A 16360-nucleotide genomic window follows, 5' to 3' on the forward strand; every position below is an offset into this window, starting at 1 on the left:
GAGACTTGTAGGGCTGTAGTGCTTATGCACATAAATTTCAATAAATAAAATAGAAAATAACAACTGAAAAGGTGTTTAAGATGCGTATAGAAAGATAAAAAGAAAATCATGAGAGATTTTTTGTATGTTATCTTAAATACCAGGGTTTTAAGGCTTGAAAATGATGCATTTCTTGATGAGAGCACCACAAACACGTCTCTTCCTTTACTCTCCTGTCTAGAATTTCTAACCCCTAACCCGCGCATTTGTTACCCTCTTATCTTTGCTGCCAGTGGAAGATCCTTAAATTCCCTCTTATTTTTCAGTCTATTTTATTGTTAGTTGGATTCTTATGTGTCTGTATGGTTCTAAATTTTAATTTTATTGTTGCAAGCTGCTTCCTCTTATTGGTTATGCAATGGTCTTTTAAACATGGCATAATCCTCCCTCAATGGAGATGCGTTGTAGTGTCGTCTCGCTTAGTAGCATACAAATGAACCGGTGCCTGTCTGTGGTGGCTACCTGTTTATGTTTCAGAGAGATTTAAAGTTAAAAATTGTACTTTTGTTCTTTGCTGTACTTGAGCTAACTCAAATTATCAGACCCAAAACAATTGTGACTCTGCTGTCCTCTTTCGGCTCAGGCCTGTCTCCAGTATTATGTTTAGGCTTTAGCATTCAACTAAAGAACTGTTCCTATTTTCTAGCATGATCCTTCTTAAGTAAGTGCCTGCAGGCAAGTAGTTTCTGAACACAACCAACGCATTGAGTTCTTTGAGTTGCAACATAGAATACAAATGAAAATCTAAACAGATGAATAATTCATGCAATCATGAATTTGTATTTACAATTCTAAAATGTCTTCCAAACGAAGGAGAAACAATAATCATATACAATCAACTAGATATTATATACAAAAAATTCCAGTTCTGCACAAGATAGTCCTCACCTGTAACGGTGATCATAGGAGGCATATATTGGGTCTGGAATGATGAGAGGCAACTTGTCAATGTACATGAACAATCTCTTCAAATTTTCCCTTGTTATTGATGACAAGTCAACAATCTCATTTTTGCAGGTATAGATCCACAGGTCGCCTGAGTTAACTCTCTTAATGCTGTCCCGGCAGAAAGGGCAAGACTGAGACCTTGCTCGCCTAACAAGATATCAGAGTATCCAATTGAAGTAAAGCATACTTCTTCCATTTTATAAAGATAAATTTACTTTCTTTTTTTAAATTATATATCACTTTGAAATGATAGTTATTTATTAATCTATTACTACGTCCTTATTTACTATGCATTGAAAAATTAAAATCATTAATTTCAAGAACAATCAAGTATACGAGTCATTTAATTTTTAGTGAAACAATATGAAAGACAAGTATATTAAGGAGAGATTAAATAAAATTTATTTCTTTAAACTATGTCCAAAACAGTAGGTTTATTTTTATAGGATGGAGGGACTTAGAAACAAATAAATAAATAAAAGGCATTTATTTTAGAAGTAACCAAATAAAATATGACTAAGCACTCTGATAACAGAACAACCTGATCCAGATGTTCTTGGTCTACCAAGCCCTGGTATTATTTCCCTTGAAAAGAGAAAAGGGGGTAGGCTATCATGCACCACCAAAGGAATTCCCAATATTTTTGTCATGAGCTAGTTCCAACTCTCAAATCTCTTTTTTACGCTTTGAAATTAATTGAACAAACTTCTACCTCTTAACAAAATCTTGAATTTTCCATTGCATATTCTTTTCTATTGAATTTCTACATAATTTCTACCTCTAACTTTAGAGCCCCACAAAGCTTAATTGATCTTATTACCAGAAATTCAATATCTTCCATGGATGCTTCTCTAAGATGACTGATTCAGAGGATTATTTTGGAAGGAGAGATTTCTTAAATGACATGACACATAAGCAAGAGATGTTATTTCTAAACACTGGTGGGAATGAAAAAAATTACCAAAAACCAAGCAACTAAGTGATATATGGTAAAGTTCCAAACAAAGCACATTCAAAATTGATTTCCATTTATATAGTCTCAACAGCATAATGGAGGAAAACATGCAGTATTTAAACAACTACCTAAAAAACAGGCCAAACCTCCCAGCTGTGATCAAGTGTATGTGGCTTCAATATGAGATCTCATTACTCATCAATTTTCATAAAAAACGGCCCTAGTTTCATGCGCCTATCAATTGAAAATATGTTGATTAAGGGAATTTAGTAGCCACTGTTTCATTTTTATTGGGACACTGGAAAGAGACTACTATGATCATGTAGAAATTCACAGAATTCCCTGAATTTGTGACAATTTGGGTATGGAAGGCCATGAATTGAGTTTTCTCTCATGTACTGTACTTTTTCCTTTCCTGCACATTCACCTGCCTTGCCAGTTCCAATATCATAGCAAAAGCAAGGACACTTGCACCACCACATACATTCAAACAAAATATCATGTAATAGTTAGCTTACCAATTCCGATAGCACTTCAAACACATTGAATGACTGCATTTGGGCAACACAACTTTGGTGTTCATCTCCATGCAAATTCCACATTCTTCATCTCTCTCTAGATCAATTTCAGAGAGCTTCCCTCTATCCATCTCATCTTTCCTTTTGTACTTTGCACAAATCTCTTTTTGTTTCCTCTCTTCTACATCGTTGATCCCTCTTTGAAGTTGCAATAGACAGGGAAATATCACACCTGTCAACAAAGATCTAAATGGATGAATAGATAGCTTTACTACTGACAATTTTCTTACAAGAAAACATAAACATCAACTAATACTAAATGATAAAATACATTTCTTACAGAATTCATAGAAATTACAGAGATCAGAGTAACTGCCTTGAATGTACTCGATACTCACCATAGAACTCTCTTATACTAGCTTTTCTTTCTTGAATAGACATGGTCGTCTTTCCATCCTCATAAGCCTGTGATACAACATCATATTGTTACACCCTTGACTTTAAGGACAGGCAGCATTAAGTCAGCACAGGCAGAGGAGACTTGAACAATTAGGTACTGATTTCTATTGAACGAAAACAAAATCATAGGTGCTACAGAATAAAATGCAAATCACCTTGTAAATGAGAATTCTAAGCAGCCCCAAGGCACCGGCAAGGTGGCAATCAGTCCATTGAACAAGAAACAGAAAAAACTGAGCAGCTGGACTGTAGGATAATCTCATCTGGAGACAGGCACCATCATATTCCATAGGATAATCAGAAGCCCTGTGTCGGGGGGAAAAAAAAAAAGTAGAACCAAGTAAGCTGAACTGAAGCCACTATCAGATTTCCTAGGATTATGCACAACTCCATCCAAGCACACAAACCTTCCTTTGACTCTTGAGTCTTGAGGAACAAATTATATAAAGCAGAAATCACAATAAAATAAAATCTCAGAGCCACAAACATTTGGAATGATCAGCATTAAATGCCCCTGCAATAAATAAGAATTACTAGCACACCAGATACTTCCAGTTGTATCTGAATTTACAAAATATCAAAACCCATTGCCAAGTTTTTACATTTACATATGATTTACTGTGTGCAGTTAGCAGCCCAGAAAATCAGTGAATTCTATATTGAACCTAATTTTTTTTGCATTAGAGATATTTATTAGTATCTCATCAACAAGAGCATAGGAAATCCACTCTATAGCTATAAAATTCCTGAATTAGTTAAAAAAACAACAAACAAGTCTTACTCCCAAATTAGTTGAGTTGGACTCTATGAATTCTTTCTGGCAATTCAGCTCTGTTAGACGAATTAGTAAAGTTTGATCAGCTAAAATACAGAGAAAGATGGCCCTTCTCCTAAACAATAAGATCAAAACTACGACTCAAAATCTTAAAGATCATTACTAAAAATTTGAAATTGATTAAGAACCAGAAACAGGTATTCAACAAAAGAGAAGAGATACACAAAAATTGGAAAAAGCCAAAAAGAGAGGAATTTACAGAGTATTGGCAAACTGGATATCAGCTTCAAGAGCCTTAAGGGAATCCTTGAACGATTTCCTCATTTCCCCAATTTTCCACTTCCACCAAACAACCAACCAAATAACTCTCTCAAAAACGACCACTCATTCAACCACCCCTGAAGAAAATAAATTTTCCAGGAAACAGAAGATAGAAAAACAGAACAAAACTCCAAAGAAAAAAAAAAAACCCTTGAAAATAGAAAACCCAACAGAAAATAGTTGAGAGAGAGAAAGAGGGATAGAGAAGGTGAAAGGGATAAGCAGAGCAAAAGTGTAGGCTTCACTACTTCGGCTTTTCGCTTGGAACACACGTAATCGTGTATATCTATTTTCTCTCTCTTTCTTTCTCATTGGTTGAGTTTAATACTACTGCCCAGAAGATTAGAAGACTGAAGAAATCATTCTTTAATTTACCATACTACCCATACTTCCCGATGTTTCTGCTTCTCACTTGTCATTGATTTTCCAATCTCACAGTGGACCCCTAATGGATATGCTTTAGAGACCGATTCCTCATCATTGCTTGGTTGTATTGAAAAATCAGTGCTTTCTGAGGTGACGATAGCATAGTACCGCATTTGTTTTCCCCTTTTAGCATCACTGAAACAAAATGCACCGTAGCATCGAGTGACGCGTGGAATCCATGTGTGATTGATCCAACCGTTAAATACGGGTCCTGCAACTGTTAAAGCGCGACGTTTTCCTATTGGTGAATGAGATGGGCCAGCCTTAGGCCCAAGTATAATGTCAATCCAAAATCTACAGCCACATTAGGAAAGCAAAAATCAGATATACATTCCCCAGCAGGACCAGCATTTTTTTTCAATAATCATTAATATAATTATTATATTACACACTATAAATTATAATTTTATGAAAATTTAATTTAATTAATTTTTTTTTAAAAATATTTATTTAATTTAAAATTTTATTTTAAAAAATAAAAATTATATAAAAAATAATATAATTGTACGAGAATTAAGTTATGTGCATATACTTGGTTACCTCACTCAAGAATACAGTTTTTCTTCTATCTTTGTCTTGCTAGGAGCAGTTGATATATATTGTTTCTATGTATTTGCAATTTACATATTTTATTTGGCATATTTAGAAAGCTAAAAATGAATTAATATTTAATTATATTTTTCGACAAGTGTCCTTTGGAGATTTTATAACTGAAGCTTGTGAGGATTATCAATGGGTCTCCTGTTGAGCTATTCAAAATCGGCCAAGGTGGAAGAGTGGGTTATGCTATAATGATAAATTAGGTTGATGTAAAGACTTCTCCAGCACACGGATTCTTTATCTATAATTTTTAATTAAAAATTATTATTTTTTTCTTTTTCTCTTTCAAATGGATAAATTATCTATTCAATTGCATGGGACTAGAGTAACAAAATTTATTCATAAAATCATAATAATGTAATGAGAGGAAAAAGTTCCAATGAAACAAAATTACAAAACAACCCTCCGATCTAAAGTCAAAAGAGGTACTTTGTTATAATGCCATCATCATCTTTGAAGAAAATTCTTACCTATGTATAATTCAATATGGGTTCAAGATACAAACATGTGAGATTCATATGTTTAATAAATAGGTTCCACCATACATCTTGTATCCATAGTAAACCTGATCTATATAAGAAAAATCATAATTTGAGTATATGTAATACACTTCTCTTTGAGAACAAAGGTGCGACTGATGAAATTATGAAATAATTAATTAAAGTTAAGACAATAAAATTGGCTAATAATTGACAATATCTCATCAGTTCAGGCCGAGACACAACTCTGAGATTTGCAATGGCTGTCAGGGCATTTCAGTAAAATAAAAACTTACCTCTAGCCCTTTCCTCTATCAAGCATGGCATGCAAAGCTCAGCTTCTTCATTTTTAACTAGGTTCACACTTGGAACATGAAGCTCGACCTTCTTCAAAGAGCTGCCCGATGGACGAGGACAATGCCCAAAGCATGTTGGTTTTTTCTGACAGGCCATATAATTTCAAGTGCAGAAGGTAGCTTGAGATGGTTGCAATGACAATGGCATTTGGATTACTGATATTTGCACATTAAATAGTGCCCAGTTCATCAATGCAGATTTCCCTAGGGACCTTCAGATTTATTTCATGAGTATGCCATCCAGCTACGTCTAACTGTTGCATGAAGTCTTCAAACCTATTTTCCATCTCTCGTAGACTTTGTGCAAGCTGATCAAAGACGTTAACAGAGCTTTCCCAGTTGTCATGTAGCCAGTAAGTCTGCCACACACTTCGCAAGACAGAGATACTTGTAGCTCCAACCTACAGTGGAATTTTTAAGTTTAATCAAGTTGAAGACGTTAATCACTGTTCAGTTAAATCATCCCAAGTTACCATTTATTTTTTTGCACCTTGAATGAGACAAACACCTCAAAGTCTCTTTTTTGTTGGTTTACCATAAGCAAATATTTCTCCTTTGTATACAGTTTTAGAAGTGTCTTCACCTGTTTCAAATAGAAAAAAGGGGGAAAAAAGGAAAATGAGAATCATAGAAATTAGCAACCTAAGGTTACAGTTTAAATGTTTCCCCAACTTCCCAAAAGAAGAGAAAAGTCTTCTCTATTCTGCTGGATATTTACCAAACATTCTTCATTAATAAAATTTCATATTTATATTATATTGTCATCTTAACATATAAAGTTCATTTGTCCTTGACATCATATCCCAATGAGCAAATAATTATAATATTTATGCATTCACAGTCACACTACAGAAGAGCACAAATGACAAATGGGAAACTTACATGATACAAAAAAACCTTACCACCTAAGCAGAACTAGATCTCAAGAAATGCAATAATAGTTCCGTAGAGTAACCTATAAGCCTCTTACCCAAAAAATATGACTTCTAGGTTACTTTTCTTAATCTTGTCAATATAGATTTGTGATTAGTTGGTGTTTTATCTCAATCATAGCTATAGTAGTTATAATTTGATTTGGGGAAGCTTTAAGGTCTCTGGTACCAGAGGCAAAATTTGAATACAAGATTAAGCAATAATACTGATTATAAATTAAAACTAGCTGACTCCAGTCAAAGATAAATGATACTTGCAAATAAAACTATTAGAAAGCTGCTAAGTATGCAGTAATTAAAATATACCTTGGCAACAGATCTCTCACTGCCAACCATCTCCTCTAAGGGCGCACTGAAAATAATTCGTGGCTTCATGAATGTTTCCCATGATAAAATATTTTCTTCTCGATTGCAATCAGCACATCCTGAACAAATACTCAAACTGAATGCTGTAAATGGCATAACTTGTAAGACAAAGGGACTTAGAAAGGGTATGAAGTTACCCAAAACAGCAGAGTGCGAAACATGTGATTTCACCAGCGAACGGGCACGCTTGAGATTTATCTGTAGAAAAGTTCAACATAATGAATTCTCATCAGTGAATCAAACAAAAATGACTTCCAACCCCATCTGAGCTTGCCTCCCCTTTCCTTTTCAACAATAGCTAATTTATGAATATCTAACAGTCTATCTTCTGACAAGAGGTTCTCCAACTAAAGGCTCAAGGGAAGAAGGAAGGTATGTATGACATTCTTACTGTGTCAAACTGTAGAACTGAGAGTGAGAGATAACGCAACCAAAGGTGCAGAACCCGAATGCTCATCCAAGTCGATGCCAACACTGGAAAAGATTTTACAAGGCCAGGTGTATCCTGCACAATGAACTCACAATTATTTTCAACGCAACTCAATATTATATTTTTTTTAATTCAATAACATTACTATTCAAGAGAATAAAGTAAACCATCTCAAGAAATTATAAGACATACCAGCATCAGTATGCCCAATGCAAGGCCAAACAATTGAGCACCTACTTCCCAAACTTCCTCCTGAAAAAATTGATAAGCAAATCATAAGAAAAAGTTTTTTTTTTTCTTTCAACCATCAAGGCAAGGCTTATAGTTTGTTACACAGAAAGATACCCAAGTTATTAAATGTACAAAAAATAATTAAATTTAGAGTGAATAAATGTACAAATAAAGAATCACAAGATATCATAACTTCACAAGTCAAGCAAGTACTTCAGAACATGAAACTCACATTAACTTTCCATAATAAAGTAAATTTAACAGAAATTTACAGTTAAATATTGCTTTTGAGAATCCAAAGTCAAAGTTCAATCATTATGTTAGAGATATAAAACCTCTATTCAGGCCATCACCCAGAAGATTAAACTTTTAGTTAGGAGGTAGAAGAGCTGCTTATACCACATGGTCCACACTCCAAGGTCAGATCTCTGGGTATCATTCTTGGACTTAAATTTTAGCACAAAGGTAGAGGCCAGCTTGCAATTGTTCATGCATTCAAGCTTGGTTAGTTTTTACACAAGGGGAGTCTACTAGAGATATAAACCTATTCTTGGGCCCTCACCTACAAGTATGAATTTCTAAGTTCAGTGGTTCTTCAATAATTATGAAAGGTCAATTGCTATTTATCTGTCAACATAACATTATCAACCTACTAATCAACCGAAGAACAGTAAACATGGAGTACATGGCAATGTACCTTTGCAGCTACCTCTCCCAAATTTCCTGAGATTGCAAAATGGTTTTGAATCACACGGAAGGAAGGGTCTTTTAGGCCTCTTGCTACAGCCTGTTTAAGTGTCAATCTCCAACAAATCAAGTAAACTCTTGAATATATATAATGGAGGATGCATAGCAAATATACATAAATTTAAGTGAGGTGAAACAATTTTAAAGAGCTTCAGAAAACAATACCTTTGCAAGATTTCCAAGAGAAGCCAATGGCAGGAAATAGGCAGGATACACTTGCGTCACTAGATCAAAGATGCTGCATAATGGAATAAGAAACTCTTATTATCCCCTTTTTTTTTCAGATTAATTTGGAAAACCTGAACAGTAAGTCTCCCAACTTTTTGATTTTTGATTATTGATCCAAACTTATGGTGCATTCTACTGAACCCCCTATTAGTTTTTTAAATTTAAGTCTTTTAGTTACAAATTTAGCAACGGAAATTTCAATATATATATGAGTGTGTGTATTGAAAAATCCATCTAACTTTAAAAATATCAAAAAATTTCATAATTTATCCAGGAAGTTACTTGGAACCCCTCTATTTCCCACTCATCTTCTTTACCATGTCTTATGAATCCCACAAAAATTAAAAGATATCCATAAATCATCGCCAACAATGAAAATCTACCCTAGCCAACTTTCAAGATGGCCTCTCTCCAGCTACTATTCGAATTCTCTTCCCATTCTCTTTCCCTCATTCACCTAGTCATTCCCACCTCTAGCTCCTTTCCCTGCAGGCTGTAGCTAGACATGGGCACCGTCTCGGTTAGAGCTGGAACCACAACCAGACCAGCAGTTCCCATTCGAAGGGATGGGGATCCTAGGCTAGACTGAAGGGTACTCCTCGATTCCGGTCCTAGTTCCGGTTCAATTTCGATTCAGTTCATCCAGTTTGATCAAATTCAAAAATAAAAAATTTAAATTCTTTAAAATTTTTTTAAAAAGTTAAAAATCCTGTTTTGACGCAGATCCAAACTAAATCATATAAAATTGGTCCGGTCCAATTCAAGAGTCAAGACAGTTCTCATCAAATCCGGGCTTGACTTGATTACAGTCCAAACCCAGAATGGGCCCATGTCTACACGCAGCTACTCCACCACATTTCATCGTTACACACTTACATTACCTATCTTGACCTGAACTAGTCGACTAGTTTAATAAGCTTGATGAGTCTAAACTTTACAGGGAATAAGGACAGATAGTGAGAAATGGAATTTCTCTTGCCATGTATAATTTCCTTATGGTTTGTAAATCATGTGCCAGGTTTATGAGGAATCAAGACGAGGGGAAGTTTCACAGGGCGGTTGTCAAGAAAGATCTTGCTTTATTAGCAAAATTACATGCTCATGAGAGATGAATCTCTCAAACCATTATTATTTCCAGATGTGGCATGTGAGGACAAGGTTAAATGGTGAGCCTTTAATTGTGTTATTGAGCATGCATGTCGAGCCAAATGTAGCAACTTTTGTTGTTAGTGTGAAGGTTGCTGAGTCACAATTGGGCTGTGGGAATGGGGGACTCATGTGTCCAGTGAACAGCATCACTGATGGAAATTCACATTCTTTTCCAACATCATATTTTTATTAAAGAAATAGAATACCCTAATACTTGGTATCATGAATTTATCTCCTAGTTAAACAAACTCAAGTAACATTAAATGCATTTAACGTTGAGTGTAGAACACGTGTTTAAGAGCCTTGAAATTTGGACTTAATAGTCACAAATAAAGAAATATGGGGTCTCAATAAAACATACTTATCATGGGCTTTTCAATTTAATTTTGATCTTCTTCAATTAATATAAAAAGCTCGTAACACACCTTCCTGCACTGCCAATGAAGTCTGCATACATGCGCCATTGTTTTGGATCATCATCAAAAAGATTTCCAAATCGTCCACCTGAAGAAAAGCAAAATAGTTATTAATAAAATTTGGCAATGGGACTTTTTTTTTGTTTGGTCTGTGGCTTTTCTTTTAAAAAAAATTTCAGACCAACGAATAGGCGCCCTAGAGCTCCAATGCCATCCTTTGACACCCATCTGCACAAACGATTGCAAAACATAAAGCTTAATCTAATAAAAGACTAATTAGAAATACGACACCCATCTGCACAAACGATTGCAAAACATAAAGCTTAATCTAATAAAAGAATAATTAGAAATACTTTAAAATAGAGACTAATTTGATGTATAGAATATACAACTAGCCGACCAAGACAATGATTCACCTGATAGCAGCAGCAGAAGCAGCAGCTGTAGTACCTGTGAAAGAGCCAACACCAATAGCCTGCAACAGTAGCGCACAGAAATCAACAAAATAACTTCATGCATATTTTCATATTGAATATTGTATTTGAGATATTGAGAAATATTTGCAAATAATTTAAAAAAGACCATGAAGTAGCACATTGCATTTTACTATACCATAAGATGTGAAATTCTAGCAAAATTAACTAGTTAAGGAGTTTTATACCTAGAAAACATACCCAAGCAAAATTAACGGCCTGAGTTAGATTGACATGCCTTGAGGAGACTTGATGTTACTAAAGTGTGACAGATCCATCCAGTAACATTGGTAGGGAACTGTAACAACATGTACTGCAAGTAGTCATCTGAAACTGATCCTGCAATTTAGAGCAAAGAAAGGTAAGAAAGCAGATAATGCTAGGAAATATAAAAACCACAGCTCACATTTTGAGACATATAATGAACATAAATGAAAATAATCTAAATATAATTACAAACATCTAACTGAAATAAGGCAACTATACAACAATGGTTTAAAACTCCAAAGAAACCGCAACATGTCAAAAGTGATCTTTCATTGCTACTTAAATTGCATTGAGTTTGAGACACAATGAACAAATAACAAGATCTTTCAATAATTCATAAACTTTAATGAAATACTAAAGCGCTGTTCCATAACAAGTTAACAACACTTTTAAAAGTATCAAAGGAACTCCACCACAACATATTACAATTGATCATTCAAACTTGAAAGATCTGTCAATAGTTCATCATGTCAGGACCATTTAAAAATTAAAATCATAGATCATAATTATAAGAAGAATTAAGGGGGAGAAAGAAAATCCAACTTAGCATGTTATAAGTTATTGCTTGAACAAGAATTTTGAGATATGCAGGATAAACAGGAAGGATCCACATGAAATTTATGAAATCTCATAATCATACCTAAATCTGCCATTGAACGACAGCATTTTCCAAAGAAACCAAGAAACCTCTTTCCAAGCATTTTAGAAGCAATATTGAGGGCTTTAAACAAGCTGAGGTTTGACAAGTTTAGCCTTAATCATTTTTTTAAATGACCTTGAAAATCAAGCTTGAGTTTGGCTTGTTTAATAAGTGAGCCTAAACTGATCTCAGTCTTGCCCAAGCTCAGCTTATTTATTAAATAAGCCTTAGTGAATGAGTCTAATTGCATTCTTATCACCCACATTTTCATGATATTCACACACAATTGTACTTTAAAAGCAAATTCACTTTAAAAATCAAACCCTAAAATGTTCAAAATTAGTATTTATACACCCTTTTAATCAAGACATGGGCAAGCCACAAGCATAGATTAGTGTATTGACCAACTGAAAAGTAACCAATCATAAATGTGCTTCTCACAAGACTAAACTATCCAAAAAATTCAAGTTTGACTTATTTATTAAACCAGTTGAGTTCCAAAAGTAGGCGTAGGTATCACTCATAAATGTAAACAGACAAACTTGAATGACCCTTTACAAAGTTGAGCCTCTGAGCTATTCATAGATGGCTTGGTTCATTTGCAGGCCTAGTAATATTTAAATTTTTTCATAATTAGTTTTTATATTTAAAAGCATTACCCTACAAAAAAACTTCCAAAAAATGAGGGGAAAGAAAATCCGTCATAATAAGTCGAATGCGACTTTTAAAACTTGAAAATACATCTTGATACAAATAACAGGCAAGTAAGAAGTTTGATAACAGTTTACAACCACCAAATGACAGCAAGGCATTATTATACAATAGCACTTATAAAAGCATGGAATCGCCATTGTAGCATATCAGAGCTGATATTTGAAATTTGAAAATGAGTGGATAAATGATAACATCTTTCGACAATTAACAGTCATCACATGATTATACTTTAAAAATGATATTTCACGCAGCACTTTTTAACGGATTCAAGAAATATTCATTTAATACATCGAAAGGGAGGCTTCTTAAGGACCATTATGGATCAAGATGAAGATTTTTAATAGCTTCCAATTATCTAACATCAATAGCTAAAATAGTCAATTCACAATAAAGATTTCCCAAGAAAAAGGGGGTAAAAAAAAAATGGACTGCATCTTCTGATGAAAGGGATGTTTCAAACTCAAAAATACATTTTAACAGATAATAAACAAATTATAAGACATTTTCATATGTTATGAACTGTAGTACGCAGTGGAAAGACAAATACCAATGGCAAGTCAAAGTTAAAATATCTAGAACAAGCTTATATGAAAATTACAAAAAGAAACGGATGATAAGAAATGAAAAAACACAAGTCACCTGGGAAGCCTACAGGTAGAACAAAATCTTTGATTGAATATGGAAGCCATGACAGTTTTGTGTCCAACGAATGTGATTCTTGGAACCTACTATTTTTGGCACCATGTTCCTCAAGAAAACTTTTTAATTGCGAGTCATCGTCTAGTATATACCTGCTTGTTAAACCATGGTTCAAAAGAAACAACTCAGACGCAAGAAAAAAGATACAAATGACACAATTTGCTTCAAAGAAAACATCATGACTTTTGACACATTGAATCCATTATTTAAAGGAAACCACTATTAATCTCCCATAATAAGTAAATAAGATTCCGACTTGTTAAGGAATAGAAAGAAAACACCATTCAACCACATGTTAGAGACGGAATTTGAAATCCCACCATCTTTATTGGTATTTCAAATTCATCATCAAGTAAAATTTCATTCATACTTACTGTTGAGGTGTAATTCTGGCATGTATTATAGGCAAGTAAGTATACTCAGTAGAGATAAACATCACTAGACTTTCCTTTTCTTGAGCCTAGAGTTAAGCCTATATTTCTCATCTGGAACTCAAAGTTAAGCCTGCATTTTCTCCATAACTCTTATATAAACCAGTCAATGTAAAATGTTCATTGAGCATGGCAAATACTATTATGTTTCTGAATCTAATCTCCAATTACGAATCTAGCCAACGAAAAACAAATGTTAATTTATAAACTAGAATTATGTTAATGAATATTGAAAAGAAAAAAGAAAAAAGAAAAGAAAACTACGTTTCAAATCTTCCCTTTCTGAATGCAATTTGTTATTAGGGATACATTGAAGCTCGACCAATTAAGGCAAATAAAAACCCCTACAAAGAAAAATCAGAAACCTAATATCCTATCAGTGTTCTTAATCTTAACCAACTACTTGCAGGGAAGAAAAACATAACAAAATTTCAATAAATGATTAAGAAAACTTAGATAAAGATAAATGAAATGAAAACAAGAATGGAAGAGAAGAATTAGATTATTCGATAAATGACCTTCTAGAAGATCCATTGGCATATCTCTCCACCAAAATCACATTGGCTTCGCACCGACCCCTGTAGAAGCACAAAAAAAAAAAATCATACATGTTAAATTTTGGAGGGAGTGCTAAGCATATTACACTTAAATCCATTAATAATATGGGCTTATACAAGTGATTGAGTTGCTCTACACCTCAAAATATGTCACAACCCAATCATTTATATTTACCCTTTCATCTCATAGATTTCCAATGTGAGATTCCCAACAATATACAGCTGTTGAAACAAATACAACATACGTTATTCTTCTTAGCTGCTAAGAAAATGCAAGAACAAAATACAATCCATGTAGCGAATCCAGGATTTTTGCTGTGTCAGAACGAGTAGTACAAAATAATCCTGGACATTTCCTAGCCAAATGGTTCAACTGACTCTGATAGAATCCATAATTAACAGAAACCAAAAGATCATAAAATCGAAAGTTTTCAGTTTCTGATATTCTCTACCACTTTCTCAGCGACGCTAATAAGAAATGTAAGGTTAGGGATAAAGCTAGTACCTGCAGTTGTCAGGCTCATCTTCTCCGCTTTGAAGATTGGATTGTAGAGAAGAAGAGAGAGTTTGAAAACGCCGTGCTCTCTTTCTCGTGAAAGATTCAAGAGCTGGTGTAGCGGGGATGCACAAATGCAGAGAGTGAGACATTTCTCGCTAAATGTTGGTTACGCGGCAAATTATATATCGGAAGAAAAGACGACGCTAAGATTGCCTATCCTCCCCATCTGTTCCTTCTTCCATCATCTCCCTTATTATTTACTTTATTTATTAAAAAAATAAAAATAAACTAGCACCAGTGCTTTATATATATATATATATATATATATTATCTTTTCATTAAAAAAATTTAATATTACTATTTAAAATATTAAAACCCTAAAATATTAACAATAAAAAATTAACAATTTTCAAATCAATAACTTTAATAGTTTTAAGTTTTTTTTTAATGATTATAAATTATTTTTTTATATAATAATAATAACAATAATAATAATAAAATTATTTTAAAATAATAAAAATAAAATAATATTAAGCTAAATTAAAATTTATTAAATATATAAAAGAGAAAAAAAAAATTTAAATATTAATTTTTTTAATTTTAATTTTATTGATATTAATATTTTTAAATTAAAAATTAAGAAATATAATAATGCGTGATAATTATATTTAGCAATTATATATTACAGTTATTTAGAAGGTATAAGGAAAAAAAACTTAATATTAATTTTTCTCTTTTAAAAATATAAAAATTAATGGAAAGGTATTACCTTTAATAATTAGACATGTTTAAAAAAGTTTAGTATTAATTTCTCAAAAAAATTTAAATACACTTGGTTCTAATTTGAATCAAATATTTTAAAACAAATTAAATGTTCAATTCTGGTAATAATTGGATAGTTATGATAATATTTATTAAATTTTAAAATTAAATATCTTGAATTGTCAAATGATCAGTAATTAGACACTAAATTTAATTGCGATAAATGTATTTAAAAATATTTTAATTTCTTTTAAAGTAATTGTCATTAATGATTTTAAATTAAAAATTGAAAAATTTCGTAATGAATGACAATTGTATTTAATAATCAATATTTTTCTATTATTTAAAATTAAAAGATTAAAATAATTAAGGATTGTATTTATAAAATTAAATTATATAATAATTGTATATTATAACTATTTAAAAAATACAAAAAAAATTATTATCAATAAATTTAATTAAAAATTATCACTTAGATAAATATGATAGGTTTAAAATCTTATCTCCTCTTAAAATTGTTTTACAAAATTCTGGACCACCTTTTCATAAAAAGTGAAAATAAAATATATATAAAATTTGAATATATATTTATTGACTATAATTAATAAATTAATCTAATTAACTCTTAATTTTTTATATCTTTAATTAAATTGAACTTGTCTAGGCATTTATAATAATAATAATAATAATAATAATAATAATAATAATAAAAAAAAAGTGTAATAATTAAATATTTTGTAACATATATATACATAATTAAAAAATTAATAATGTCACGACCCAACCTATGGGCCGGACCGGCACTAGGACCTGGGCCAGCTTAAAGCCCCCGAGGCCCGTAGTAAGCCTAACTATTCCTCAAATCCATAACCAGACCCACAATTTAGGCCCAATATGCAAATAAAATAATTTAAATTAAACTGTTATAATTATATTTCTGCCA

The 16360-nt window shown here is 32.6% G+C and overlaps 2 protein-coding genes across 4 annotated transcripts; both read right to left on the bottom strand.

Annotated features, from left to right (window-relative positions):
- Window positions 1-799: 799 nt before the first annotated feature.
- Window positions 800-4446, bottom strand: LOC110652800 (E3 ubiquitin-protein ligase AIRP2). Its single transcript, XM_021808418.2, has 5 exons — window positions 3954-4446; window positions 3075-3225; window positions 2859-2925; window positions 2461-2692; window positions 800-1134 (listed from the first exon to the last, which is right to left on the bottom strand). The coding sequence occupies exons 1-5, from the start codon at window positions 4016-4018 to the stop codon at window positions 924-926; spliced, it is 726 nt and encodes a 241-aa protein (XP_021664110.1). The 5' UTR covers window positions 4019-4446; the 3' UTR covers window positions 800-923.
- A 929-nt stretch (window positions 4447-5375) lies between these two features.
- Window positions 5376-14927, bottom strand: LOC110634827 (protein root UVB sensitive 5). Of its 3 annotated transcripts, XM_021783971.2 has the most exons (15): window positions 14662-14923; window positions 14118-14177; window positions 13109-13260; window positions 11087-11187; window positions 10792-10850; window positions 10557-10603; window positions 10385-10463; window positions 8748-8820; window positions 8533-8622; window positions 7797-7856; window positions 7566-7679; window positions 7312-7372; window positions 7115-7233; window positions 6367-6459; window positions 5376-6277 (listed from the first exon to the last, which is right to left on the bottom strand). In XM_021783971.2, exons 1-15 carry the CDS (start codon window positions 14802-14804, stop codon window positions 6047-6049), a joined length of 1482 nt encoding a protein of 493 aa, XP_021639663.2. In that variant the 5' UTR covers window positions 14805-14923; the 3' UTR covers window positions 5376-6046. The 3 variants fall into 3 exon arrangements, with proteins under 3 accessions (XP_021639663.2, XP_058000133.1, XP_058000132.1); XM_058144150.1 differs by having other exon boundaries at window positions 6350-6459; window positions 7115-7372; window positions 14662-14927; XM_058144149.1 differs by having other exon boundaries at window positions 7115-7372; window positions 14662-14924.
- Between the last annotated feature and the right edge of the window lie 1433 nt (window positions 14928-16360).

Source organism: Hevea brasiliensis, chromosome 3, assembly GCF_030052815.1.
Source record: "Hevea brasiliensis isolate MT/VB/25A 57/8 chromosome 3, ASM3005281v1, whole genome shotgun sequence".
In the NCBI taxonomy this organism is placed as follows: domain Eukaryota; kingdom Viridiplantae; phylum Streptophyta; class Magnoliopsida; order Malpighiales; family Euphorbiaceae; genus Hevea; species Hevea brasiliensis.